This window comes from Balaenoptera ricei, chromosome X (genome assembly GCF_028023285.1).
Source record: "Balaenoptera ricei isolate mBalRic1 chromosome X, mBalRic1.hap2, whole genome shotgun sequence".
In the NCBI taxonomy this organism is placed as follows: domain Eukaryota; kingdom Metazoa; phylum Chordata; class Mammalia; order Artiodactyla; family Balaenopteridae; genus Balaenoptera; species Balaenoptera ricei.
The window spans coordinates 18,689,549-18,715,825 of NC_082660.1; the positions used below are offsets into that span (position 1 = coordinate 18,689,549).

The 26,277-nt window shown below is 40.5% G+C and overlaps 1 protein-coding gene across 1 annotated transcript in view; it reads left to right on the top strand.

Annotated features, from left to right (window-relative positions):
* Positions 1-26,277, top strand: part of SMS (spermine synthase) — a 49,025-nt gene that overhangs the window by 19,074 nt on the left and 3,674 nt on the right. The window contains exons 3-9 of the mRNA XM_059910177.1: positions 1,263-1,353; positions 1,933-1,997; positions 6,873-7,048; positions 8,049-8,203; positions 8,651-8,740; positions 20,626-20,740; positions 21,603-21,682. Coding sequence (XP_059766160.1) covers positions 1,263-1,353; positions 1,933-1,997; positions 6,873-7,048; positions 8,049-8,203; positions 8,651-8,740; positions 20,626-20,740; positions 21,603-21,682 — 772 coding nt within the window. The remainder of the gene's footprint in view (positions 1-1,262; positions 1,354-1,932; positions 1,998-6,872; positions 7,049-8,048; positions 8,204-8,650; positions 8,741-20,625; positions 20,741-21,602; positions 21,683-26,277) is intronic.

Consider the following 26,277-nt stretch of genomic DNA (forward strand, 5'->3'; position numbering starts at 1 on the left):
TGCATTGGAAGGTGAATTCTTAACCACTGACCACCAGGGAAGTCCCACAGTTGTATTTATTTTTTAATCCAAGCACACTGCCCGTATTCTCCAAACAGAACTCTTCATCTTATTTAGTATCATTCAAACGTTTCTTTAACCACACCTTTTAGTAAGAAGTGATTTTATATCAGATGTGCACATAACACATCTGCATATATACAAATATACATGTCTAATTGAAAGAAAAGTTTCTTCAGATAATTCTTACACATGTGTGATAGACTCTTTATTTCATAAAAAAGCTGGTCAGATACACTAAATTAGAGGTTAAAGCTTTTCCTGTGAGGAGCTACATAAGATCTCTGTCACATACTCCCTCTTTTTTCTTAAGCAACTCTTTAAAAATGTAAAAAAACATATTTAATCTGCAGGCTTTACAAAACATGCCGGGGGCTGGATCCGGCTTGCAGGCCCCGAGCTCAGTGAATTTAGCCACCACCTGCTTGCAGTCAGAAAAACATGGCTCTGGGGACTTCCCTGGTGGCGCAGTGGTGAAGAATCCGTCTGCCAGTGCAGGGGACACGGGTTCGAGCCCTGGTCCAGAAAGGTCCCACATGCCGCGGAGCAACTCAGCTCGTGTGCCACAACTACTGAGCCTGCACTCTAGAGCCCGCGAGCCACAACTACTGAGCCCGCGTGCCACAACTACTAAAGCCTGTGTGCCTAGAGCCCGTGCTCCGCAACAAGAGAAACCACCGTAATGAGAAGCCTGTGCACCGCAACAAAGAGTAGCCCCTGCTCACCGCAACTAGAGAAAGCCTGCGCACAGCAACGAAGACCCAACACAGCCATAAATAAATAAATAAATAAATTTATTCAAACAAACAAACAAAAGAAAAACCACGGCTCTGTTTTGAACTCTGAGGGTAATTGGGAGAACCCAGTTTGCCCTTCACCACCCTCCCTTCCTTTTAAGGAGGAGTCAATCACTGCTGAGGAACCTTCTTAAAAATCAGATTCATAGAACTTGCTGCTGAATCACTTTCTGGACCCAAGAACCTGTTTTGAAAACCTTAGCACTTGATGGCTCTCTAAAATCTACACTAAATGATTGGCTTCCCTGCCCCCATGAAGAGGCTCTAATGAGAAAGCAACAGGGATAATTATGTAATTTAGGGAAAAAAAGAGCAGTGGTTTTGCCTTTTAACTGGGTTGGTGTCTTTTTTCTTTTGAGTGCCGTGATACAATTCCTAACCTTAAAATTATGCTTTCCTCTGTAGCTTTGCCAATTTGAGAATTTACCCGCATGGATTGGTGTTGCTGGACCTTCAGAGTTACGACGGTGATGCGCAAGGCAAAGAAGTTGACAGTGTCAGTTTTCCACTTTTATTTACTCAAGTATTTGAGGATCACAAAAACTGCTCAGTTTAATGAAAAAATTATTTTCACCTATTTGCTGACTTTCACTTAATTTTTTTTCAATAAAATTTCTATTTTATCTTAAATATTCACTTAATTTTAAACTTGCCTCCCTTCAGATAAGTGATTTTAGAAGAAAAATAGTTGTTCCTCAGTAGTTTTTAGGAACCTGGCTGTCATCTTTCCCTTGACTGCTTGAGTACTGAGTTATGATTTTACTTTGCAGTGGAGGGAATGTAAACCTTTATCTAGGATGTTACAGCTGCAATATCCTTGAGCCTTTCCTTTGCCATTATTTTGTTGGTACCTTAGGCTGAAGTGAGGTTGGCACTATGTTGGGCTAGTTGGCGTGGGAGTGTGGAATTGGGCCAGGCCTGCAGGCTGCTTTAGGGGTTGGGGAGGACAAGTGTATCTGGGCATCTACCAGTGTCACAGCTCTGTCAACACGGCCTCAACCTCCTGGTCTGTTCTGGAATTTAGCTGTTCCACTCAGCTTATTTGATAAGCCCGTTTCTTTTCTTTTAATTGCAGCTTTTGAACAAAGTAGAAGAAAGAATGAAAGAATTGAGTCAGGACAGTACTGAGCGGGTGAAGCGGTAAGTCCACTCCTGAATGTTCTTTTATATTTGGTTAATTGATAAAATAATCAGAATGGTGGTGTTATCCCTGAGCAGTGTCTAAGATGTAGAAGAGATCAAAGTCCTGCTTCTGGCCACTTGGTAGACTGAGGTAGTGGGCCCTTACAACAGAAGACTAACTGTATATGAGAGAGAGAGATGCTAGACAAAGTGGAACAAAGGCAGAAGGGAGTGTACAGTGATTCCAAGGGGCTGGAACTGTATAACGCAGAGAATTAGGTGGAGCTGGCACCTCAAAGGGGAGCTAGAAAACTCCTCCTCGACCCTGTCCAGTAAAGAGAAAAGATTGTCTTGTCTTTCCTCAGAGTTCTGGGCCCCAGAGTAGAATTAAGCAGTTTTAAGAGATTTTGACAGCATGGGATGATAGAAAATTTGCCTCAGTGCTTTCAGGTAAGATGACATTGATATTGCAAGGTACTAAGAATTTCAGAGGCCACCCACCTTGAGCAGCCCCTGGTGGGTTCTTTTCAGATGAAAACGAAGACCATTAACCTTTCTTGAGGAGTGCAGCCACTATGCCACATGTGACTATTCAAAACTAAGTTAATAAAAAAGAGTTCAGTTCCTCAGTCTCACCTCATGTCACTAGCTAGTGACTGCCATATTGGACAACACAGATAAAGAACATTTCTGTGGTGACAGAAATGTTCTGTTGGACAGAACAGAGGTATTTGTCAGTGGTGTCAGATGTTAAAAGAGCTTTGATAGAAGTAATAGTTTTGACATTTGTTGGGAGGGATAGAGTCTGGTAGGTCCTGGGAATTAATCATGGCTGCACAGCAGGTAATCCTGAGCGGTTCGGCCTTGCCCTGCCTGGGCGGCTCCTTACCAGGCCCTCAAAAGTGGGCTTGTCCGTTGCTCATAAAGGCAAACACACAGATGCAGAAACAGAGAGACTTTAGTAAGGTTGGGGCGTCACCGATGGAAGTGACCATCCAGAATACAGACTTCTCCATTTCAGGGCACTTCCCACCAGAGGGAGTCCTTATTGGCTGTTTAAGGACGTTTAAGTACTTAATGGCTCATCCTGCTAAATTTGATCAGCCTAGAGGAAAGCCCCAGGGCAGATGTAAGATAACTGGAAAGTTGTTTAACCTCCAACATGGACACAAAGCAGGAAACTGCATGTGAAGAGAGCAGGACACAGTGTAGAACTCAGCCACTTGATTGAAATCTGTCGGAGCACCCAGACTTGTTTACCCCACCCAAGTTCAGCTTACGTGTCCTCGGGCCCTTCCCCATCCTTAAAGAACTTGTCCACACCTACGCTCTTTTCTGGAATTTCCCTCTTTTCCTGCTTACAGAGTTTTCCTAATCTTTCCTGGTCCATCTGAATTGAACGGGTTCCCACTGTGTCTTTAATTCGGTGATAATGAATTGGCCAACATCAAAATGCCTGATTTTTTTTTTTTTTTTTTAAATTGGTCTGGTTTTTATTGGGATTACTTCTAGGAGTGAGCAAATAGATGGAATGCATTTATGGGCTTCCGCACTCATGAGAAGTCTGGTTCCTTCGTGGTTTTGGTATGGGAGTTTTTGAATTGAGAATGCAGTTATACTTCCGATTTTCAGTTCAAAACACAGCACAGGCCTTGTTTTTCCTTGTCACTGTTTTTACATCTTTTCATAAAATCAGGGTGGAGGGGGCAGGAAGTTGTTGGGAATACTTTGTTGTAGGCCCTTTGTTTTTGGCCTCAAAAGGACAAGAACGGTGCCACTTTTCTGTCTGGGGAATGACATTGTTAGAGACTGAATCATTAACAAATGACTCAGTAACATCTGAAATGATTACTCCCCTGTGGCCAATGATTTAAATCTGAATTAAGAAGCCATGGGATTTATTAGAAACTTTATTTTCATATCCTACTATTCAAAAGAAAAGGAACAGGAAAAGCAAGGTTACATCAGTAATGTTTTGTTGAAACGAAAAATTCTTGCAATTTACACGGTGTACCTGAGGCCCAGGACATATTCTGTCTTTCTCTCTACCATCTATTTTCAATTTTCTGTAGTGAAGGTTGAAAAGAGAGTTATGTAGGGCTCCAGAATATCTCCCAAAGCCCATTTCAGGGAGATGCGCTTCATGTTAGTGAAGCCAAATCCAGCCTCTGTACCCCAACACTGAATTAAATCTTGGAGACAGAGTTTTGGGTGAAGTAGAAAAGAATAGGTTTATTGTTTTGCCAGGCAAAGGGGGCCACAGCGGGCTAATGCCCTCAAAACTGTGTGTCCCAACTTGGAGGGGGTAGTGAGAAATGTTATAGTAATGCTTCAAGGAGAGCGTGATCAGCTCATGGACATTCTTCCGATTGGCTGGTGGAGGTAAGTGGGTGTCAGTATCATCCACGTTCTGGTTCCAACCAGTCTGGGGTCTACGTGCTTGTGGGCAGCATACTGTCATTAACCCGTTAACTTCTCCCACCTGGTGGGGGCTTCAGTATCTGCAAAGCAGCTCAAAGATACTGTTACAGTGTGTGTATCCCTTGGGGGGAACCAGGACCCTGCCCCAGAGTTACACTATTGTTTCTCTTGACTGTTCCTCCCTTGTCTCTGTATCCCCTCCCTTCCCTAATTAGCATCTGTTTGAACTGCCCGTTGGCACTCAGGGAAGGTCTTGGAGGCTGAATGAAGCCCGGTTTCCTGTAATCAAGAAATGGGGGACACAGAAAGGCTTTTGTGCCCAGGAGCCCCACAGGGTCCTGCTCGGTATGATCAAGGGGATGGCTTCCCCATCCTTAAAGATCCTTGCTTCTTTGCATGTCTTTAAAAACCACTGTGTTGCTGTGGAGGAAAGAGCTCTTTCTTACCTGCACCCAAGGCACCATCGACACAATTGAGAATGGACATTGTTTTCTTTGGGTTTGTGCATAGTTCAGTAATTGCCTGTAGCTGGCTGGCTGTCGACCCCGAGGGGTGGGTTTCCTCCCCTGAAAGCCCTTGAGTTGCTATTTGTTACTTTCATCCAGTGTCACAGGTAAGCTCATGCTCCCACCTCATGCCACCCACCACCCATCAGCGAGAGGTGGAAGAGGCTTCCCCCAAGTCCTGTTTGCCTACTCTCGGGGTTTGTCCTGTTTGGGGTGCCACATTTTACAAGAAAAACCTCTGATCTGCCTAATTCCAACAGCTGAGTTTGTTCTCCTGGAAGATGAAGAAGTGGTTAAATTAGGAGGAGTTAGGATTAAATGACAGTTTATGGGAATTTGCTTTGTAAAGTCAGTGCTTTTTGCAGATGTTAGTATTTCCTCATAGAATGAACCTTTAACAGGTTCAGACTGTATTCTTGGAAACAGGTGAGCGGAAGAGCAAAGACTTATCAGAGTGAGTCAGAGGTAGCCCAGCCCAGCATTTTAGGTACCTGTGGCTTGTTTACTGTAAACCCCACTGTACTTGAGAACACAGGACTTGCCCACGGTTGTGTTATGTATGCAGTGAGTTCTCATCTTGTTTGTGTTCCACTTGATTTGCCAAGCCCCCTTTCCAGGTCTGGTTTTCCTTGTCATGTAGTGTCCTCTGCTGTTAGTTTCTAGTACATTCACCCTATCTAAAATACTCAGTATTAACAAAAAGAACTGAATGAGAAAATCATCAGTTTGCAGCTATTCTCGTAATAATTGGTTCAGGCAAGAATCTTCTAGATGCCAAAGCCACTGGTGAAGGTGTGTTGAGAGATCAGGACCTTGACCCAGTTTCACAGGACCGCTCCACACCCTGCTTAGTAATTTCAAAGGGAAAAAAGGTACCTTTGCAAGTGGAGGGATCTCGTGGGCATCCGCTTTAACCATGTGGTCACACTTAGCATCACCAGTAATAGGACAGGAACACACCTCGTGCCCCTGATGTGATGCTTGCATAATATGCCAACTTGACTCTGTTGAAGAGATCTTCAGGCAAACCCACTTGAGGGATTTCCTGCAGAACACCTGGTCTGGACTTTGCTGTGATGTGAATGTCATGAAACACACGGGGAAGGGGTGAGGACGCCAACAGACTGTCTTCTTTTTTAACATCTTTATTGGAGTATAATTGCTTCACAATGGTGTGTTAGTGTCTGTTTTATAACAAAATGAATCAGCTACACATATACACACATTCCCATATCTCCTCCCTCCCACATCTCCCTCCCTCCCTCCCACCCTCCCCATCCCACCCTCCCAGGTGGTCACAAAGCACCGAGCTGATCTCCCTGTGCTATGCGGCTGCTTCCCACTAGCTATCTATTTTACATTTGGTCGTGTATATATGTCCATGTGACCCTCTCACTTCATCCCAGCTTACCCTTCCCCCTCCTCATGTCCTCAAGTCCATTCTCTGTCTGTGTCTATTCCTGCAACGGACTATTTTCGATTAAATGAGGGTAAAAAAGGACAAGAGCAAAATACAGTATATAATTCTTCATTCAAAAGTAGAATAGCTCTGAAGGAGATAATTGGCAGTTGGGGATACTTGAACATGGATTCCTTACTAGGTGCTGGTATTCCATCCATGTGGACTTGAATGGATGTGGTAGTGACAAAGTAGCTATGTAGGCAGTCTTAACAGATTCCTGCTGGAGCATTTGGGGGTGAAGGATGATGTCTGCAATGGCCATTTTCTCCAGCTTTTTTTAGGGAAAATTTAAAGTATGCCAGAAAGGTTTTTTAAAAAGTAAATTCTTAATGTACAGCAGTGTTGAAATTTGGCCATGTTTGTATAAACCTCAAAGCGCAAGGTTTAGAGTCTGCCTGGGGTCATGTGGCTTCTGTGCATGCTTGTTCCCAGGTCCTCTTTTAAGGCAGCCTCACCTAAGCAGCCTTTCTTTTAAGGCTCATTCCTGTTTTCCTTTTTTTCCAGATTACCACCCATAGTTCGAGGAGGGGCCATTGACAGATACTGGCCCACTGCAGATGGCCGCCTGGTTGAGTACGACATAGATGAAGTGGTATATGATGAAGACTCACCTTACCAGAACATTAAAATTTTACACTCAAAACAATTTGGAAATATTCTCATCCTCAGTGGGGATGTTAGTAAGTATTCCATCCCTACCCCAATCACATGACAAAGTGACAATGTGTTAGATTGTGTTTTCCTGACAGATACCACCGTTGTGGATTTGTCCAGATTTGTCCGTGGCCCTGCTGGGTTGTTTTTTTTTTTTTTTTTTTTTTTTGTTGAGATGAATATTTACATTGGATTAACTCTGTGGCTTGTCTGGGCTTTCATGTTTTATAGTAGAGCCATGAAAATTTTGTCTTGTTACTCTTTTTTCCTTAGTTTTCTTAGTGATTAGTATTTAGATTGTATTTCAAAAGAAAATATAATTGCCTTTTTTTAAAAAAAATTTTTATTGAAGTATAGTTGATTTACAATGTTGTTAGTTTCAGGTGTACAGTAAAGTGATTCAGTTATATATATAAATATATTTTTTCGTTATTTATATTCTCTCCCATTATAGGTTATTACAAGATATTGAGTAGAGTTCCCTGTGCTATACAGTAGGTCCTTGTTGGTTATCTATTTTATATTGCTTATTTTTTAAGAAGTCTTTTAGATGGGAAATTTCAAACCAAAGTAGACAAAACAGTACGATGAACCCACATATACTCACCATTGAGTGCCAACAATTATCAACTCCTGGCCAGTCTTGTTTCCCCTGAACTCTGGTCTACTTTTCTCCCTCTCATATTCTTTTGAAGCAACTCTGCTTCATATTTCATCTGGAAACATGCAATTGCTTTTTAATTATCATATCAGAACAGGCTGAAGACTGAATTTTCTTCCTACTGACTAAAGTATATATGTATATAATCTATGTAGGGAACATTTTATGTTGGGTGTTAGATGAGTAGGGTTGATGAAAGTCCACAGTCCAAAAAAACCAAAAAACAACACCTCTGTATACTGCGGTTTTTAAAGATTGAAATGAAAAATTCTGAATTTTGTAGATTCTAGCACTTTCTGGTATGATAAGTCAGGTGGTGTATGGCTTTGGTTAGAGTCACCATTTTGGATGTTTCTTCTCCCTAGATTTGGCGGAAAGTGATCTGGCGTATACCCGGGCCATCATGGGCAGCGGCAAAGAAGATTACACTGGCAAAGATGTACTGATTCTAGGAGGCGGAGATGGGGGCATATTATGTGAAATAGTCAAACTGAAACCAAAGATGGTCACTATGGTAGAGATATCCTTTGTTGTATAAGAGATCAAGTTAAGTGGGCTTTGTTTGTTTTCTTCCTCGTTTTTTGTCTTAAGACTCAAGTTAATGTTACGAGGTAAATTTGTTGTAAAGACTACCTTGAACAAACATTTCCACTTAGTACCAGTACCTTTTTATATGGCCACCAACAAAGAAGCAGAGTTGAGAATTCAAGAGCAAGTAACCTTTGTACTGTGTTTACTGTTCAGCAGTTGCTGAAATGGCTTCTTCATTAGAAGAAAATTGAGTTCCTTTTGAGTGTCCTTGGTGCACAAATGAAGTCATTGTCTCATTTATCGTTTTTTAAACTTATGATACCCAAATTAGTGTTAAAAAAGTGTTATGTTCATCTTAACCTTTTTAAAAAGTGTATTTCAGAATTCTTTGATACATCCAAATCCAGGGGAAATTTCTCCTTAACATATTTCGAACATTGACCAAATGGTGATTGACGGATGTAAGAAATACATGCGAAAAACATGTGGTGATGTCCTAGACAATCTTAAAGGAGACTGCTATCAGGTAATTATATTTACCAGATAATGTTTTTTATTATGTCAATTGATAATATGTTGATCAGAAATGTGCCTTCTGAAAACAGCTGTAAGTACAATTGGTTAAGAAGATAAATAATCAAGATGATAGGTCATCTTGTAGGGGAGGAAAAATTTTCCCTCTACCCTTCTAGTACTTGCCTGAGACCCCCGTAATAAAAGAGTAACAAGAGGAATAACAAGTTATTAAATGTTTTAAACTCATGTATTTATGGGAGATGCACAGAAAAATGAGCAACTCAGAGGCTTAAATACGATCCTAGTAGGGACAGAGGGACGTAGGTGTCTTAAGGGAGAGTAGATGACTTAGGAAAAATGAACAGGGCCCTTAGAAGACTAGAAAAAGAGAGTTTGTGACAGAGTTTGTCTGGGTGTGGTGTCAGCCTCGTCTGCTGTGATAAGAGGCCATCTTCTCTGGTTGAATTCCTCGGCGAGGGGATCTATGACAGTTGAATTCCTTTTGGAGGATCTGTCTTTAGGCAGATAAAGGGGAGTTCAGAGAAAGCCTCTCCCTACATTTGCTGTTTTTCAAGTGCCTACAGCTCAAAATGTTCAATATGCCAAAGCACTGTATTTTGAGGTAGCCTGTTCTGCTATCCTTTATTCTCTTTATGTGAGTTCTATATACATTTGTATTCAGGGAAGGTGTGTACATATAGTTTAAAAAAAAGAAAGAAAGAAAGAAATTGCTAACTCCAGATTCTTTGAATTTAATAACATTAATTCATTCTTGTATAAAAGATGCCCTGTACCTTTTTATGACCTGGCAACCACCACTTTTGACTTTTGTCTCTTTAGCCTGAGTCTCTCTGTGTCTGGGTCTTTGAGAAGGAATTCAGGTATTTAATTAGAGGGTGTAGACGATGTTTGATGTAGGAATAATTGCTTCTTGCTAAGCAAATAAATTCCTAAATTCTACTGTGCTTGTAAGTTGACCGATCATTATAGTTTGTAGGATACATTTTGTATTGTATTTTGAGGATTCATAAGTTAGGTGCCCATACCTACATTATTTGGTAGAGCAAGATAACTAAGCAAATGCATATTTTTGTTTGACCAGAATCTTAAATGTGTACCTCTAGTTTTATAAACATATAGATGAATGCTTTCATATGTTATGTAAATTACCTACACCTACCCATGTTCTCTAATATGTGCGTATCCAAATTTGATTTCATGGTATATGTGTTAATTTTTTCAACAGAGAGAAATTATATCAATGCTAAAATGCAGTTGTGATAGTTTTATGGGCAAAAGGGAAAGAAAGTACATATTTTACTTACACTGTTGGAAAGTTTAAAAAGGGAGGGAGGATGCAGCAGTTCCAATCCTGGGTGTTTTATTTGAAGAAAAGGGTAACACTAATTCGAAAAGATACGTGCACCTCCATGTTTATTGCAGCATTATTTACAATAGCCAAGATATGGAAGCACCCTAACTGTCCATCAACAGATGAACGGATAAAGAAGATGTGGTGTATATATACACAATAGAATCCTACTCAGCCATAAAAAAAGAATGAAATCTTGACATTTGTGACAACATGGATGAACCTTGAGGGTATTATTTCCACTTAGCATAAAGTCAGATGGAGAAAGAAAAATACTGTAAAAATACTGATTTCACTCATGTGGAATATAAAAAAATTTTGAATAAAGGAACAAACCAAACCAAATAAAAATACATAGATACAGAGAACAGAGTAGTGCTTCCCAGAGGGGAAGGGGTAAGGGAGAGTAAAATGGATAAAGGGGATCAAACTGTATGGTAATGGATGGAAACTATGCTTTTGGCAGTGAGCATACTGTAGTGTACACGGAAGTCAAAATATAATGCTGTACACATGAAAAAGAAGAGGGGGAATTTAGGTTCTTCAGAGCATGACAGACTTTTCACAATGAGCTAAAAATTACCATTGTTTGCAAATGTTTGCATTGTTAGCCAGACCCTCTGCCTAAAGTGTTAATCCTCACATCTGTATCAAGCGGCTACTGTTTCTATTTTGTAGATGAAGACAGTAAGTTTAGAGAGTTTAAAGGGCAATTTATAGGGTAACTTTAGAGGAATGTTTCAAATTCATGTCTCCCTGGTGGCTCCTTAGGTTGACTTATGGATTAAGAAAAAAATATAACAAGAACCGCAAACCTAAACCTTCAGTACTGTGGAGTTCCCTTTCGGGAACAGAACAGCCACCAGGGGGAGTCTGAAAAATTCTTCTGAGGCTGAGAGTTTTCCTGGAGCTCTAAAGGGGTGGGGGTTCCTGGTCTATGGGACAGCAGTACGCAAGCCCCTTAGCCATTAAGATACTACCATTAAAAAAATACCAGGTCCTTGCAACTGTTTATCATTTATAAAACATAATTAATGTTATCCTTTTTGAGAAAATAGATTTACAAGCAGTAAATCTAGCAGTTTAAAGAATTTTCAATTATGTTCAAAAAAAATTTAGTTAAGTATAAAGATATGAATCTTAAATCTGTTATCAACACAATCCATAAATCTATATTATCAACACAATCCATTATAAAAATAATAAAATAATTTGGTATTAACAGGTGACAAACCATTTGAGAATATTTAGCAGTCTTAATAAAAACTTGGTAAGAAAATTGCAAGAGAAGGGAAACTACCTAAACATAGTAGAAACGATCAGAAATGTAAAGATACTGTATTAAATGGCAAAATACATAAGCGGTTTCCACTAAAACTAGGAACTAGAAGAGGATGCTCTGTTTAAGCTTGTTTTTGAGTCCTTAATGCAGTAAGGTAGGAAAATGAGAACATTATAAACATAGACAGAATCACATTACTTGCAGAGTATATGAGTGCTCACAAAATACAGAAAACTCATCTAGAAAACAAGTTGAATTCATGAGAATTTGGTGTAGTGATGGGAGAAAGGCAGACTAAAACTTTTTTCCTTATTCTAAATGCAAAAGTTTGAATGGAAATTGAGTGTGGGCCAGAAATCCTTTTCAAAATAATGACCAGTTAATACTAGGAATAAGTTTAACAAGAATGATTTTGAGACTGATAGAATTATGTTAAGATCTTATTGAAAGACAAGCAACTGAAGTGTGAATATGTGGAGAGACAAGTTATTTCTTAGATGAAAAAGTACCATAATCCCCAAGGGGGTTTTTAGAATTAGACCAAATGATTTTGAAGTTCTCTTGAAACCATAATTATCTAAGACTAGCCAAGAAAAAATTTAAAAATGATCACAGTGAAGGGAGATTTGCCCTCTTATTAATTTACTGTGAAGTACAGTAAGCAAATAGGAAGTATGATGATGACAAATATAGAAGTATGGCACAGAGTTGCCCACACCTTGGTGTATGTGTAGACACAAAGCTAATATATGGACTAAGGTGTTTTCAGTTTGGGAAAAGATTTAGTTGATTTAGTAAATGTTGACATAATGGGCTGTCCGTCTGCATGAGAACAAAATTAACCCTAGAAGCCATAGAAAAAATAATTTCAGATGACTTAAGCTCTAGATACTAAAACTAATACATTTAGAGAAATTTAGAGTATCTAACCTTGGAGTTTGGAAACCTCATAATGAAAGACAAGAAACCAGTAACTAATAACATCATACTATATAAACAAAGCCAAAAGTCTGAAAATAATGGTAACAAACATGATAGGGAGTTAATCCCTTTAATAATACAAAGAGCCCCTACTAAAATTTTAAAATATTAACTAAAGGTGTAAAGGATATGAACTGGTGTTGTAGACCCCAAGTTCGAGTGCCCAGTGCACAGTGAGGCCAAACCAACTGAAATGGAATTGGGAGCAAAGTTTATTGCAAAGGGCAAGCAAAGAACAGGCAGCTCATGTTATAAAGACCCGAACTCCCTGGTGGTGTCTAGGGAAGTGGTTTTACAGGCAAAATTTGGGGGAAGGGCTGCAGGGTGTGTGACCTTCCTCTGATTGGTTGATGGTAACAGGGTGGTGGTCCAGAAATCTCAATCATCAGCCATCTTGTTTCAACCAGGCTGGGTCCATGTGCTTGTGCGCAGCCTGAAGTTATTGTCCTCTGCCTGGGTGGTGGCTTTAGTTCCTGGTTAAGAGCTAAGTTATGTATCAGATTGTTATCTATAGGGACACAGAAAGACTTGTACCTGGGAGGGGCCTGCGGTGCCCCACTCACTTTAAATTCCCCCTTTTCTTTGATACTCCTCAGTCTTGATGGGAACAGGTGTGGGATAAGAAAGGGAATAAACTTTTGGATAAAGAGGTTAATCATAAACTCCGCCTAGGGAGTCCACTTTTGGGGGCTGGGGAGATGACTCAGTTTTAATCCCCCACCCCTGTTTCAACCTTCTCCAAATCTTTGAGGGAATGGGGTGATGCCCTGTCTGGCTACTTCCTGCTAAAATGGGGCATAGTCCTGCCTCACCGTGGGGAATGGACACTGAGTTGGAAATACTCCCAAGTTCCAAGTCTTGAATCAGAGTCTTGTATGATTAAGATCTCAGTTCCTGGGACTTCCCTGGTGGTCCAGTGGTTAAGACTTTGCCTTCCAATGCAGGGGGGTAGAGGTTCGATCCCTGGTCTGGGAGCTAGGATCCCACATGCCTCATGGCCAAAAAAATAAAACATAAAACAGAAGCAATATTGTAACAAATTCAATAAAAACTTTAAAAATGGTCCACATCAAAAAAAATCTTTGGAAAAAAAAAAGATCTCAGTTCTTTAGTCCACTGTTTTGGTGTGCCAGATCTAGTTAGGAGGAGTAGTGACAACCCAAACAGACTTTGGAAAATAGATATCATTCCCTGAGAAATTCAGGAGAATGAGCCTGAAAACCAATCTGGACCTGGCACTTAGATAAAATTAGATTAACTGGTTACAAGTCTCCCCCTAAGTAGGTTATAACTTTTGATGTGATATTAACATACATGAAAGGAGCTATTGGCCATTACATGTCTCCTTTTTCTGCTAATGTATGATCTAAAGCAATTTTGTTGTCTAAAAAATTTAATAGTTACAAGAGGAGACCTTGAGATAAGGTTGCAGCTGCCAGCGGGCGCTACTTTGATAATGGCTGGTGGTATCCCAGAGTGATACAGTTCAGAAAATTCAAGGTCTCAACAAGACAGATGTGTCTAAAATCATGTCCTCAAAGGCCACCTAGTTCTACCTTGGATGTCTGAACCACAGCTCTTCCATTTTGACTTGACAAATTCATTCCCCTCCTCAATGGCCAAAGCATGTGTACCATATGACCAGGCCACTCTGGTCAGTAAAGTTTAAGTTAAACCTTGTAGAAGCCAGAATGACTCCCCCATACTTCCATATGTGAAGATTTTTCTATCATTTCCCCTTTTGATTGCAAATCTTTCAGTAGACCAAAGTACTTGTCCCTCGATGTCAGGGTGGTTGCTGCCTCCCCCTGGGTCCCTCATGTTCCTCTGTGCTAGGCCTCCTTTTTGTTTATATAAATTTGCCTAGGTATCTACTTTGGGGGAAAACTAATCAGATACTGTCAGCAGGCTCAGAGGTATGCTAATGGGGAAACATTTCATAGGCTACACATTTTGTTAAATTATACCGAATTGTAACACAAGCAGTGTGTATGTGCTTTTAGCAGTAGACTTAAAGCTAGCAGTGATATATGTCATGTATGAGTAGTTAGTTATACCCTGACAACTTCACTAGAAAGTTTTCTTTCTATCCTGAACATTGGGGGCAACAGTATGGTTAACACAGTAGCTTTCAATTTTGATAGGGCCTTGTCACACACAGGTCATGGGACATCTGATCTTCATCTCAAGATAGATTGCTGTTATAAGCTTCAGAAACAAACTCAGTGTCTTTAATAATTCGATTAAACTTTACAACTATATAACAAGGAGCTATCTGGGAAGTAAGTCTTAGGCAATAAATACAGACCCCAACAGAACTAGAATTTAATATCTATTGAAACAATCTTTCTCCAAAATTACCCTCATTTTTTACCAAATATTTTAGCCAAATTATTAAAGTCAGACTTTCACAAACTTGGTCTGATTATTTACATACGTGTAATTGATCCTTTAAATTGGCTGTGCTGGAACTTTTCATAAGGAATCCCAGACTGAATTTTTAAAAGGCCCCTCAGGGCCAGGAAAGCTATGCCACGGGCTTGCCACAGATTCTGCCTGCCATGTCTGTAGATCTGGGTGAATTCCTCTCTTCTAGAGGTCTCCAAAACATCTTGAGACTCCTGCGCTTGTCAGGTAGTGACCTTTCTTGTTCACCTTGATAAGGTTGCTGGGAAATCTGGGTTGCCAATTTTTGGAGGGTTCAGGTAGGAAAAAAAAATCATTGTTTCATTGCTGTAAGTCATAATTAGCTTGAGGGGAAGTGTTTCCTTATATCTGGAAAACACAGATCAAAACCAGTAGTATTTTAGACAAAAACCATAAAAATTATAACCATATTCACCAGTTCACTCAGTAATCCTTTTTGTTAACAGTGTTTATGAAGCCACCAGGTTTTTCTGTTAGGATTCTGTAATTGCTTATCCAGTTCATCGATATGATCTGAAATTTATGAAACTTGGACATGTCAAAAAGTCCTTTCTATGAATCTTCATGAAGATGAAGCACTTTTGCAAAAACAGTAAAACAGTAACTGTCTGAGTGACAAGACTTAAAAGGTACGGTTAAACACCTGATCCCAATGTAATTGACAAAAAACTTGGTTATAATAACTAGAATTATGAGTAACATTTTATCAGGACACACCAGACTTTGAGAAATTCCATATGATTAAAAAAAAATTTATTGGAGTATAGTTGATTTATAATGTTGTGTTTCATATAATTTTAAGAATATAAAAACATTTGCCCATACCGTATAACCTGATAAGGCTTAACATTCATTTGACAATGCTTCCCATGTAATTTAACATACTGAAGTATCCTAGTTCATTTAATCTCTGAGATGCCTTAGGGTTCTTCTGAAGCATCCTAAAGTTAGCTGGAGGTCAAAACTTTGAAACTCTAACTTCGGTTAGAGTCTGGTATTTGGGACGTTTGTCAAAAATATTAAAAAGTTTCAAAACACCTGGTCAAATAAGATCATAGGTCATTGTGAAACAATACCCATTCACCTAACCAAAATGACAATAAAAGATCTCAAAGGCAAATATAGAAAGTTACAGTCAGATCCCTCAGAAAGGCAAAAAAACTCACAATCTGTTATTGAAAGCAGCTTAGCATTCTAAGAAAACTTTGTTTTGCCAGCAGAGAGAGAAAACCAAAAAACCAAACTCCAGTCTTGCATCAGCCTATTCTTGATAACAAAATTTATTTACTTAAATTTAATCCAATCTTAGCCAATCCTGATCATGTACAAAACTTTTCTAAGTGTTTCTTTTTCACAAACGTTCTAATACTTTCTGTACCCATGTTATTTTGTCCTTTATTTTCTTTTCTATTCAGAAACAACCAGCTCTCGGACAAAATTACCTTTTTCCCTTTAACAAAACACACTTCCATTCTTCATACCTTCTTTTACTGTAAACACATCCTACTTTCCTTGTATGTTGAAATATTTCCCTTATTTTTTAAACATTTGAAAAGAAAGTTTCACCTAGAAAACTTACCTAATTTACATTTAATTTACTCAAATGTCTCATCAAGTTGTTTTTCTTGTTGACAAATTTTATAACAATATGAACTTACTGACTTGCAGTAACCCTAGATGCCATAAAAGTATTATACTTAATACTGATGACTCTAAAGATGTGTATATTAAACCAACATGCTTAAGCTAGATTTAATACCAAATATCAATTTAATAATATTTCCCAGATCACATGAACCTGAAATTTACTCTAACTAGTTTTTTATATTTCTGAGAATTTAAATAAGCACATAATTTCTTTTAGGTCAGTTAAATGGAACTCATCCACAAACCAATCTTGGCAATGCCATTTGGAGATAGACACATATTTATAATGTACACATAGACATACATATGCCTATATAGACACAGATGTAAAAGTTTTCCTGTTTGCGTTAAAAAGCCCCCTTCCCTGTCCCTGTCGTCCCCCCCGCCTCCACCCCAGTCTCGGATCACAGACAATTAAAGTTTCTGAGAGCCCAGGTAGATCATTTTCATCTCGAAGGTAGTAGCTAACCTCTACTAACTGCACACACAGAAACCAGTTTTGGAATGTCAAAAGAGCCCCATCTTAGCCATTTTCAGGGTGCGATTTCCTTCAGTTTTAAAGTAGCCATTACGGTTTAAATCAATAACAGTAATAGACAGTAATACATATCACTCACGCACATTCACATGCTTCCCTTCCCAGATGAACTTGAATCAGCGTTCAGGTCACCATGACTCCCTTAATGAGGGTTAAAACCAGGAAGAGAGAACAGGATTGGGACTCGTGTACCGAGACACTCATGCCCACACCCAAAATAAAAGCCAAACCAGTTCCAAAAGGCTCACTTAGATACAACATAGCATAAAAGCCTATACGTATACGTAAGGAATTTCACCTCATTTCACTTCCCTTTTATAAAACAGTTCTAGTTGAAAGATGCTGTTATAATTTAGAGGGCCATTGTTGTCCAGATCCCAAGGCGTACTGAGGCCAGGCAGTGTTAGGATGAAATATCATTTTCTTTCATTCATGGGAGCAAAGCTGATCTCCCAGTTCTGCAAAATGTACTCTAGGGGACTACAGGATGGTGCAGAGCTGTGGTCATCCACAGTTATTCATGGCTGGTGGTGTCAAATACCAAGCAAAGAGCAAACCAGTGCAATGCAGAGCAATCTCTCAGGGTCACAGTTCCCTAGCCCCAGAAAGGGAGATAGCCAACCAATGCCCTATCAGAGGTGAAGCCAAATGACCAAGCCTAGTCCCTTTATCTTAGGGAATTGTGTCAAGCTCGATTTCTGACTTGTTACATATGATTTTTTTTTTTTTTACATGAACATGTTTTTTGTAACTAGAAGGGAAGATTTCTTTGCTGTAGGCAAAGCCAGTGCAATAGGGAAGAATAACCCTGGTGTCAGTGTGAGCTCCATTACCAGAGATATCTCAACCAGCCAATGCAAGTACTGACTGATACACAGATATAAAAAACAAATATGGTCGCATAGACAAGAGATCAGATGAGGTATAGTTCAAAATTGCTTTCCCACTCCCTGATGGAGGCCTCCAAACAGATTCGTCTGACTCCCAAAAGAGAATCAGATTGACTCACAATGAGCCCAGAGTGGCTCACTTCCTGAAAGGGAATGAACCTAGACGGAGCCGGTAGAATTCCTAGCTCACGCATGCTGGAGAGACTCACCCCAAACTGATACCTAAGGTGGGCCGTAGGTCAGAATGTTTCTTGGTTCTAAACAGTCCTGTGCCGAAAGGGCTGGCATCTGGCATCGCCAGGGAGAGTCCCTCCAAGTTCCTCTGAGTGAAATGAGCTCTGGTGGCTGTTGGGGACTCAGGGACACAGGGTCTTGGCTGGCTCATCAAAACTGGTGAAACCAAATTCATGTGCCTGATACACAGTGAGGCCGAACAAACTGAAACTTCAGCGTTTGGAGCAAAGAAAGGTTTATTGCAAGGGCCAAGCAAGGACAGGCAGCTCAAGCTCTAATGGGTTTTCAGGGAAGAGTTTTTATTTATTTATTTATTTATTTATTTATTTATGGCTGTGTTGGGTCTTTGTTTCTGTGCGAGGGCTTTCTCTAGTTGCGGCGAGCGGGGGCCACTCTTCATCGCGGTGCGCGGGCCTCTCACTATCGCGGCCTCTCTTGTTGCGGAGCACAGGCTCCAGACGCGCAGGCTCAGTAGTTGTGGCTCACGGGCCTAGTTGCTCCGCGGCATGTGGGATCTTCCCAGACCAGGGCTTGAACCCGTGTCCCCTGCATTGGCAGGTAGACTCTCAACCACTGCGCCACCAGGGAAGCCCCTCAGGGAAGAGTTTTTTAAGGCAAATTTGAGGGGAGGGCTGCAGGGTGTGTAGTTTTCTTCTGATTGGTTGGTGGTGAGGTAACCCGGTGGGTGGTGGTACTGGATTCTCAGTCATCAGTCTTCTGGTTCCATCCAGTCTGGGGTCCATGTGCTTGTGCTCAGCCTGAAGTTACCAGCCTCCACGTGGGTGGGGGCCTTAGTTCGTCTCGAAGATCCCAGAGTTAAGTATCAGATTGTTAGGTGTAGGGATACAGAAAGGTTTTGTACTCGGGAGGGCCCGCAGGGCCCTGCTCAGTTTCAACACCCCCCACCCCCCCCACCCCCACCTTTTTTGATACTCCTCAGACTTGAGGGGAACAGGTGTGGGACAAGAAAGGGAATAAAGTTTTGGATAGAGAGGTTAATCATAAAATTGGCAGAGGATTTCGGCTTTAGGGAGACTCGCTTTCATTGGTACTTTTCAGAAGACGAAAGTCAACTAGCCTGCAAACTTATGACAGGCTGCTTACCCCTATTGGTGGCGTGAAGTTCTTGTGAAAAGTTAGCAAGGGACTCAACAAAATAAAACAACAGGGACAACATCCAGTACTGGGAAGGCTGCAAGGACACAGGTGCTTTTTGGAGCAAGAATTGCCTTCAGAATTAAAAATTAAAGTACACATGCCTTTTGTTCTGGCAACCCAGTGTTTGGGCATCCAGGCAACAGTCATCTATACAGGAGGTTTGTTATGGCTGTGTTTGTAGAGACCAAGACTTGAAGATGGTAAGAATATATAGCATTTTTAGTGGTATGTTACATTTTTAAAAAAACATTACCTGGAATGGTGTTAGGTAAAAGTTGCCAAGTTCAGAACGATGTGTGTAATCCTAGTTATACAAACGAGAACAAGCATTTGTGTTTATGTGCGGGTGAATGTGCACAAGACTTCATCTGAGCACAAGGGAAAACTGAGCATATCAAACAAGACTGATATGTAGTTGGAGGCAGCTGAGGTGTTAGTGCCTTCTAGATCTTTGCGTGGTTGCACTTGATGCATTAAAGGAAACAAGTTATGTAACAACTGGACAGGAAGATCCAGTTTCTTCAAGAATTGTGGTTTTGAGGATATGTGTAAGAACATTTATAGGAAAAGATCTGGAATAGTTTATCTTAGGGAATTGCGGCAAGCTCGATTTCTGACTTGTTACATGTCATTTTTTTTTTTTAACACGAACATGTTTTTTGTAAGTAGAAAAATGAAAAGACAAGGAGAATAACCCCTTTCTTGTTCAGGAATTTGCCTACAGCTAGGTGGGTCCCTAAGCACATAGTTTCAATACTCCAAAGATACGGCAAACCCCAAACTTATTTCCTGTATTTACTGTAAAGGGTCTGTATGAGAATTCCAGCTCCTACCTGCTATACTCTGCTTGTTAATAACTCTGTGATTGTGAGAGCTGGCATTTATCACATGGCTTTATTACCATCAGTACTTGAGGTATTAGAGGTAAGATGCAAAAAATAAATCAGTAGACAACAAAGTCATTCAGTGCTTAGTACAAAAGAAAAACTAAAAGTAGAAGAAAATACATGTAGTAGGAGAGGCAGTATAGATTAGAGTTAAAAGTGTGAACTTGGTTTTCAGATCTAGGTGTGCTTCTTGGGTCCGTTTCTTATTGGGTGCCTTTGAGCAGGCTTTGTGACCTCTCTCATTTGTGTCTCTATTTGTAAAATGGGGATGGTAATAGTACCTATGAGGAGTTGTAAAGCATGCAGTAGTAGGTCCTGAATTTTAGCTCTTAGCAGGTATGGGTGGAAGTCATTTTTGCTTGTGCGGCAGGGTGCTGTGGCCCTCAGCCCCCGCATGCGTCTCCCCTTTCCTTCTACAAGTGTTTAACTACTTCCATATGTGTTGGCTCACCCGCATCTATTTCTGTTCTCTCTGGAAGGTTCTAATAGAAGACTGTATTCCAGTACTGAAGAGGTACGCCAAAGAAGGGAGAGAGTTTGATTATGTGATTAATGATTTGACAGCTGTTCCAATCTCCACATCTCCGGAAGAAGGTAGATTCTGTTTTTTCTTTTTAACCAAGATAATGTTCATGGAAATGTTTTTCTTGGCACCATGTGAGAATGAAAGGATCTTAAGAGATTGTCTAGTGAAGTTCCTTCATTTATTAAAGGTAGTTAAATGGAGGCCAGAGGTGGAAAGATGGCTAGATTTGGCTTTGGTCAAATCCTGTTTTGCCATTAAATGAGCAAAATTAATTCAGTTGTTTGAAATAAGCATGAAATAAAATAACTCATAATCATACCATTGAGACATTAGCTTGTTGGATAACTTATTTTTACATACTGTGATTTTTTTAACCTGTACTGGGACAATATGGTGACCTTTCTAAGCAACACCAGACAGAGACAGTTCCCCTTCTCAGACCACAACTCGAAATCACTGCTAGCTTAGGATTTCAGTGTTCATGTTTCTTCTATTACCTTGTCTTCCTGCTGAGTTTCCAGACTCGGATCACCACCTGATGACCCTCGCTGACCCTCACCCTTGCAGTTTCTCTCTTGAGATGTTGCTGCTTTCCCCCTTACTTAAAGCTGTTGTCTTTCAGATTTCAACCACTGCCTTTGTGTCAAATCTCTATGGGTATGGTGAGGACACTGCTACGTACATGCACATTTGCTTTTGATCTTGCTTGTGTATGCGTGAATGTGCACATGTGTCCAAGACACAAAATATGTGACAGTATGCTGTCATTCATGAATAAGCCCTCAAATATTGGGTCTTAAGAAGCTCATGGCTATTTCTTTTTTTTATTTTTTGTATTGTTGATATTAATGTGAATGTTTGACTTTAGATGTTGTTTCTGATGTATGTAAACTCATATTTATAAAACTTAATTTTTTTTTTTACATCCAGATTCCACATGGGAGTTTCTCAGACTGATTCTTGACCTCTCAATGAAAGTATTGAAACAGGATGGGAAATATTTTACACAGGTATAGACTTACTTAAGTGTTTTTTCCCCAGAACTCTCAAATTTTATGTTTTGTGCTTCACACAGCCAGAATACTTAAGGAGACATTGACATAAAGACTAATGGTAGCACTAACTATTTAGTTACTTGTAAAATTAAGACTAAATGAAGGTTAAAAGGGAGTGCGTATAGTATGTAATGGCTGTATGCTCTGACGATGTAGGGATAGTACAACTACTAAAAATAGTGGTGAGTGGGGGAGACTGGGACAAGTATATGCAAAAATCTTTTGTGTATTTTCAGTAATCATGTTGGTGGTGATGGTATTAGTACTGTTATTCTGAGGTTGTTATATTTGTAATGTGGCATAAAGCAATTGAGCAATTATGCAATATTTTAATTCTGTCACCCCCAACATTGTCAATATGGAAGGAAGTAGTTGAAGATGTAATAGAGAAGTGGATAAATAAAGCCGTATTGTACTGAAAAAAATTTCAAGGACAGACCAGTATAATTGGATTATGTTCTCAAGCAGTAAGTTTGTAAATAGCTGGCCTGTCATTTTTAGAGAATTAATGAGTTCTGTTGTGTCCTGTTACCACAACCTTCCGATTTATTAAATTTGGACTTTGGCTGTAGTATGAGCTGCTGCCACCAGATGGAGACACAGACTGTGATTTCTCCCCCCATCCCCAGACTCTAGGACAGGGGTCCCCAACTCCTGGGCCAAGGGCCGGTATCGGCCCGTGGCCTGTTAGGAACCGGGCTGCACAGCAGGAGGGGAGTGGCGAGTGAGCCAGCGAAGCTTCGTCGGCCGCTCCCAGTTGCTCGCATTACAGCCTGAACCATCCCCCCACCCTTCCGTGGAAAAATTGTCTTCCACAAGACCGGTCCCTGGTGCCAAAAAGGTTGGGGACCGCTGCTCTAGGAAATTCTTCGTGGAAAAGCCATCAGCATAATTTCATAAACTGCTTTGGCTTGGCTGTAGTATGAGTTGCTGCCACTAGATGGAGACACAGACCGTGGTTTTTCCCCTCATCCTCTAGGAGATTCTTAGTGGAAAAGCCATCAACCTAATTTCATAAACTGCTCTGGCTGTAGTATGAGCTGCTGCCACCAGGTGGAAGCAAATTGTATTTTCCTCATTTTCTAGAGGATTCTTAATTTTAAAAGGTCTGAAGTTAGTATTTCTTGATATGTAAAAAATACATATATATATAACCTACTAAAGTCCTTAACACTTCGAAAATGACAGCAAAAGCAGCTAATTGATGATCCGTCTTTTTACTTGGTACAAAAATCCCTTGATTCATAAGCAGAAGATAAACAGTATTGTACTCTGGTCCCTGTAATTAATTCTTCAGCATTTTCAGGAGAATTCCACCTCCCCCCCAACTTTTTAAAAGCATTATTATAGTTAAATGTCAAGAACTACTAGAAAGGTCCTAACTTTATTCTCCCGAGGAGGCATTTTTAAGCAGACCCCAGACAGTTTACGGGATCTGAGATTCATAGTGCCGAAAACAGCTTGGCAACTTAAGAGACACCTTGAATTGGTTTCCGTCCCGTCCTGTTTTCTTCCTCCTCCCCCTGCACGGGTAATTAATCCTGGACCTTGCACTTGGTGAAAGTGTTGGCAAGCTTCAAGGGAACAGACAACTGTCTACGAATGGACTTTTTTTTACCCCGATCCTTAAGAATGATTTTTAAAACACATTCTAGAATTGACTTTTTAAAAGCCAGGGGTCCAGGGGTCCGTAAACCACGGGCCAGATCTCATCTACTGCTAGTTTTTGCAGTTTTCTTGGCACACAGTCATGCCCATTCATTATAGAGCGTCCACGGCTGCTTTTGCTACAGCGGCAGCTTTGGAGTACTTTTGGTGAAAACTATATGATCTGCAAAGCCTAAAATATTTTCTGTCTGGCCCTTTACAGGAACCCTGTAAAGGGTTCTGACCCCTGCTTTACAGGAACTCTACAATGAAACCTGCTCAAACCAAGTGGTCTTATTCTTATAAAAGCAACCCAAATTCAGTGAGTTGGATATTTCTCAAGCAGAGCATATATTGATAGAATTTGGTTCTTTTTATGTTTCTGCAAATAGAAGTCTCATGGAGCTTAAGTTGGGGAGAATGTGAGGCTCTGGCATCTTTAATCAAAAGTGGCTGAAAACAATTTGGATCTACTGCAGACCAGTCAGTTTGAGTAGAGAATAGGTACAGTTAGGAAGAAAGCACGACTGTTTTCTTTTGTTGTATTTACCTGGTAGACTGCTTTCTTGGGGAACTGCTTTCTCAGTATGGACAACTAATAGAAAGGCTTACTTGACAGATCATCCCCGCCCATTCCTAAATACTAATGATTCAGGCTTTGATAACCTGGCCTTTGCCAACCAACTTTTACTAAAAATCACCTTAAATACTCAAGGCTGTGCTGGTTTCTAACAATTGTCCAAAAGATGTATTAGGACATGCTTCCCACCCCCACATTCATTATAGTTGGAAACTCAAGGCAATCTCTCTTTATGATACCCGGGAATCCCACAGTATGTTGGGTGGTTGAATGTGTCATATGGACCAAGGGGGCGTAGGCCTTTGAAGAAGCAGTAGTCAAGAGCTGCAGTGTGGTTTGACTCAGTAGGTACTGATGTCATTCCCACAGTGTAATACTTTTTTCAACTACCACGTGGTATGCTCAGGAGATACCTTTAATTCACACCCACCCCCCTTCCCTGAGCCTGTAGCTTAGAAATGGAGTAAGGTTAAAGATGGGACAAAAATGTCGTTTGGCTTGTTAACTTGGTGACTGACAAAAGCTAAATGTTCCTGCCTAAAACTGCTTGCATCACAATGGCAAGTTCATGATGTCACTAGTGTCACTGTGGCTGGTTGAAGACAGCCTTGTCTGTGGGCCACAAAGCTGGGGAAGGCGTCCTGGAATGTGTGGGGATCCATCGATCCACCTCTGGCAGGCCAGGGGAATTTGAATCCAGGGGAGAATTGCTTTTGTGGGACTAGGAGGCAGGTTCCCCGCCCCTCCCCCATTAAAAAAAAAAACTGTAGGTTATTTCAAAGTACAGAAATATGTGTGTGACATTCATATTGGTTATGATACAAAGATATTAACTCCCCCGTCCCCCCATAGTCGTGGATGTTACCAGTACGCTTGACTCGTCTGCATTCCTCCCTAATCCCCTCCCGCCTTCTGGAAGTGTAACCCATTTTTAGTGTGATTTTTTTGTTTCAGTTACTCTTGTGCTTTCTTTATAGATGTTTTACACACGTGTGATCTCCTAAATCATCATATTGTTTTTGCTTGCTTTTGAACTAGATAAAAATGGTGTCATTAAGGAGGTATTCTTCCAGACTTCTTTTTTAGTTGCGGCATGTGGGATCTTTTCAGTTGCGGCATGCGAACTCTTAGTTGCGGCATGCATGTGGGATCAAGTTCTCTGACCAGGGCTCGAACCCGGGCCCCCTGCTTTGGGAGTGCGGAGACTTAACCACTGGACCACCAGGGAAGTCCAGACCTTTTTATATTACAGAAATCACACAAGCTGTTTAAAAGATACAAACAGAACTAAAATCTATAAAGTAATAAAGCAAGTGTTACCTACAGCTAATATGAGGCAAGGAGAAAGTTCTTAGTTCTTTGCTATTAGATTGTTATTATGCATCCCCCATGTGTCTTAAGAAAAGAACAGTGTAGTTCCATTTAAATATATAGAAAAGTGAAATGTATCACATTACTTTTTTTGGGTAGGTATCTGTGGGGTTTTTTTTTTCTTTTTTAAACTGCTTTTTGACAATTTTGGGGAAGCATAAATTGAAACTATCCTATTTCTTTACCACATTCTTTGTAAGGAGGACTTCCCATATACCCTCTGTAAAGAGAGAGCGTGGTGTCATTTTTAAGATGGCAAGGAAAACCTTGAACTGTGAACCTTGGTGGCATTTCCATTCTATAGCTTCCCCGGTAGTGAGGTGTTCTAAAAACAACCGGGCAGTGTTTTCTATTTGTGAATCTTAAATTACACTTGTGGTGTTTATATACTCTCATGGTGAACTTGATGTTGAAACCAAATTATATGCTGGCCAAGGGCACTTTGGCCAGTTCCCACTGCAGGACCCTAGATGATGGGTTACTAAACAGGCTGGCACTGACAGATGACGATGTGCTGAGCGAATGTGCTAGGTTAAAACCGCCCGGGCCAGCCCTTGGAATAGTTCTGTCTACCCACTTGCCCGTGACTGACTGGTTCTTTGGTTTTGAAAGCCATCCTCAGGAATGCTTATATCACAGGCTGCTTTATTTGTGAATAATTTTCATCTTACATTATACTTGGCTATTTTGAGGCAGATTGATAGCAAAGTTCTTATGAAGGAATGTGATCAGCGCATATATTCAGTTGTCTTCCAAATGTTAAGAACTTCAGAGGTTGGGACTTCCCTGGCGGCACAGTGGTTAAAACTACACGCTCCCAATGCAGGGGGCCCGGGTTTGATCCTTGGTCGGGGAACTAGATCCCACATGCATGCCACAACTAAGAGTTCGCATGCTGCAACTAAGGAGCCTGTGAGCTGCAACTAAGGAGCCAGCAAACCGCAACTAAGGA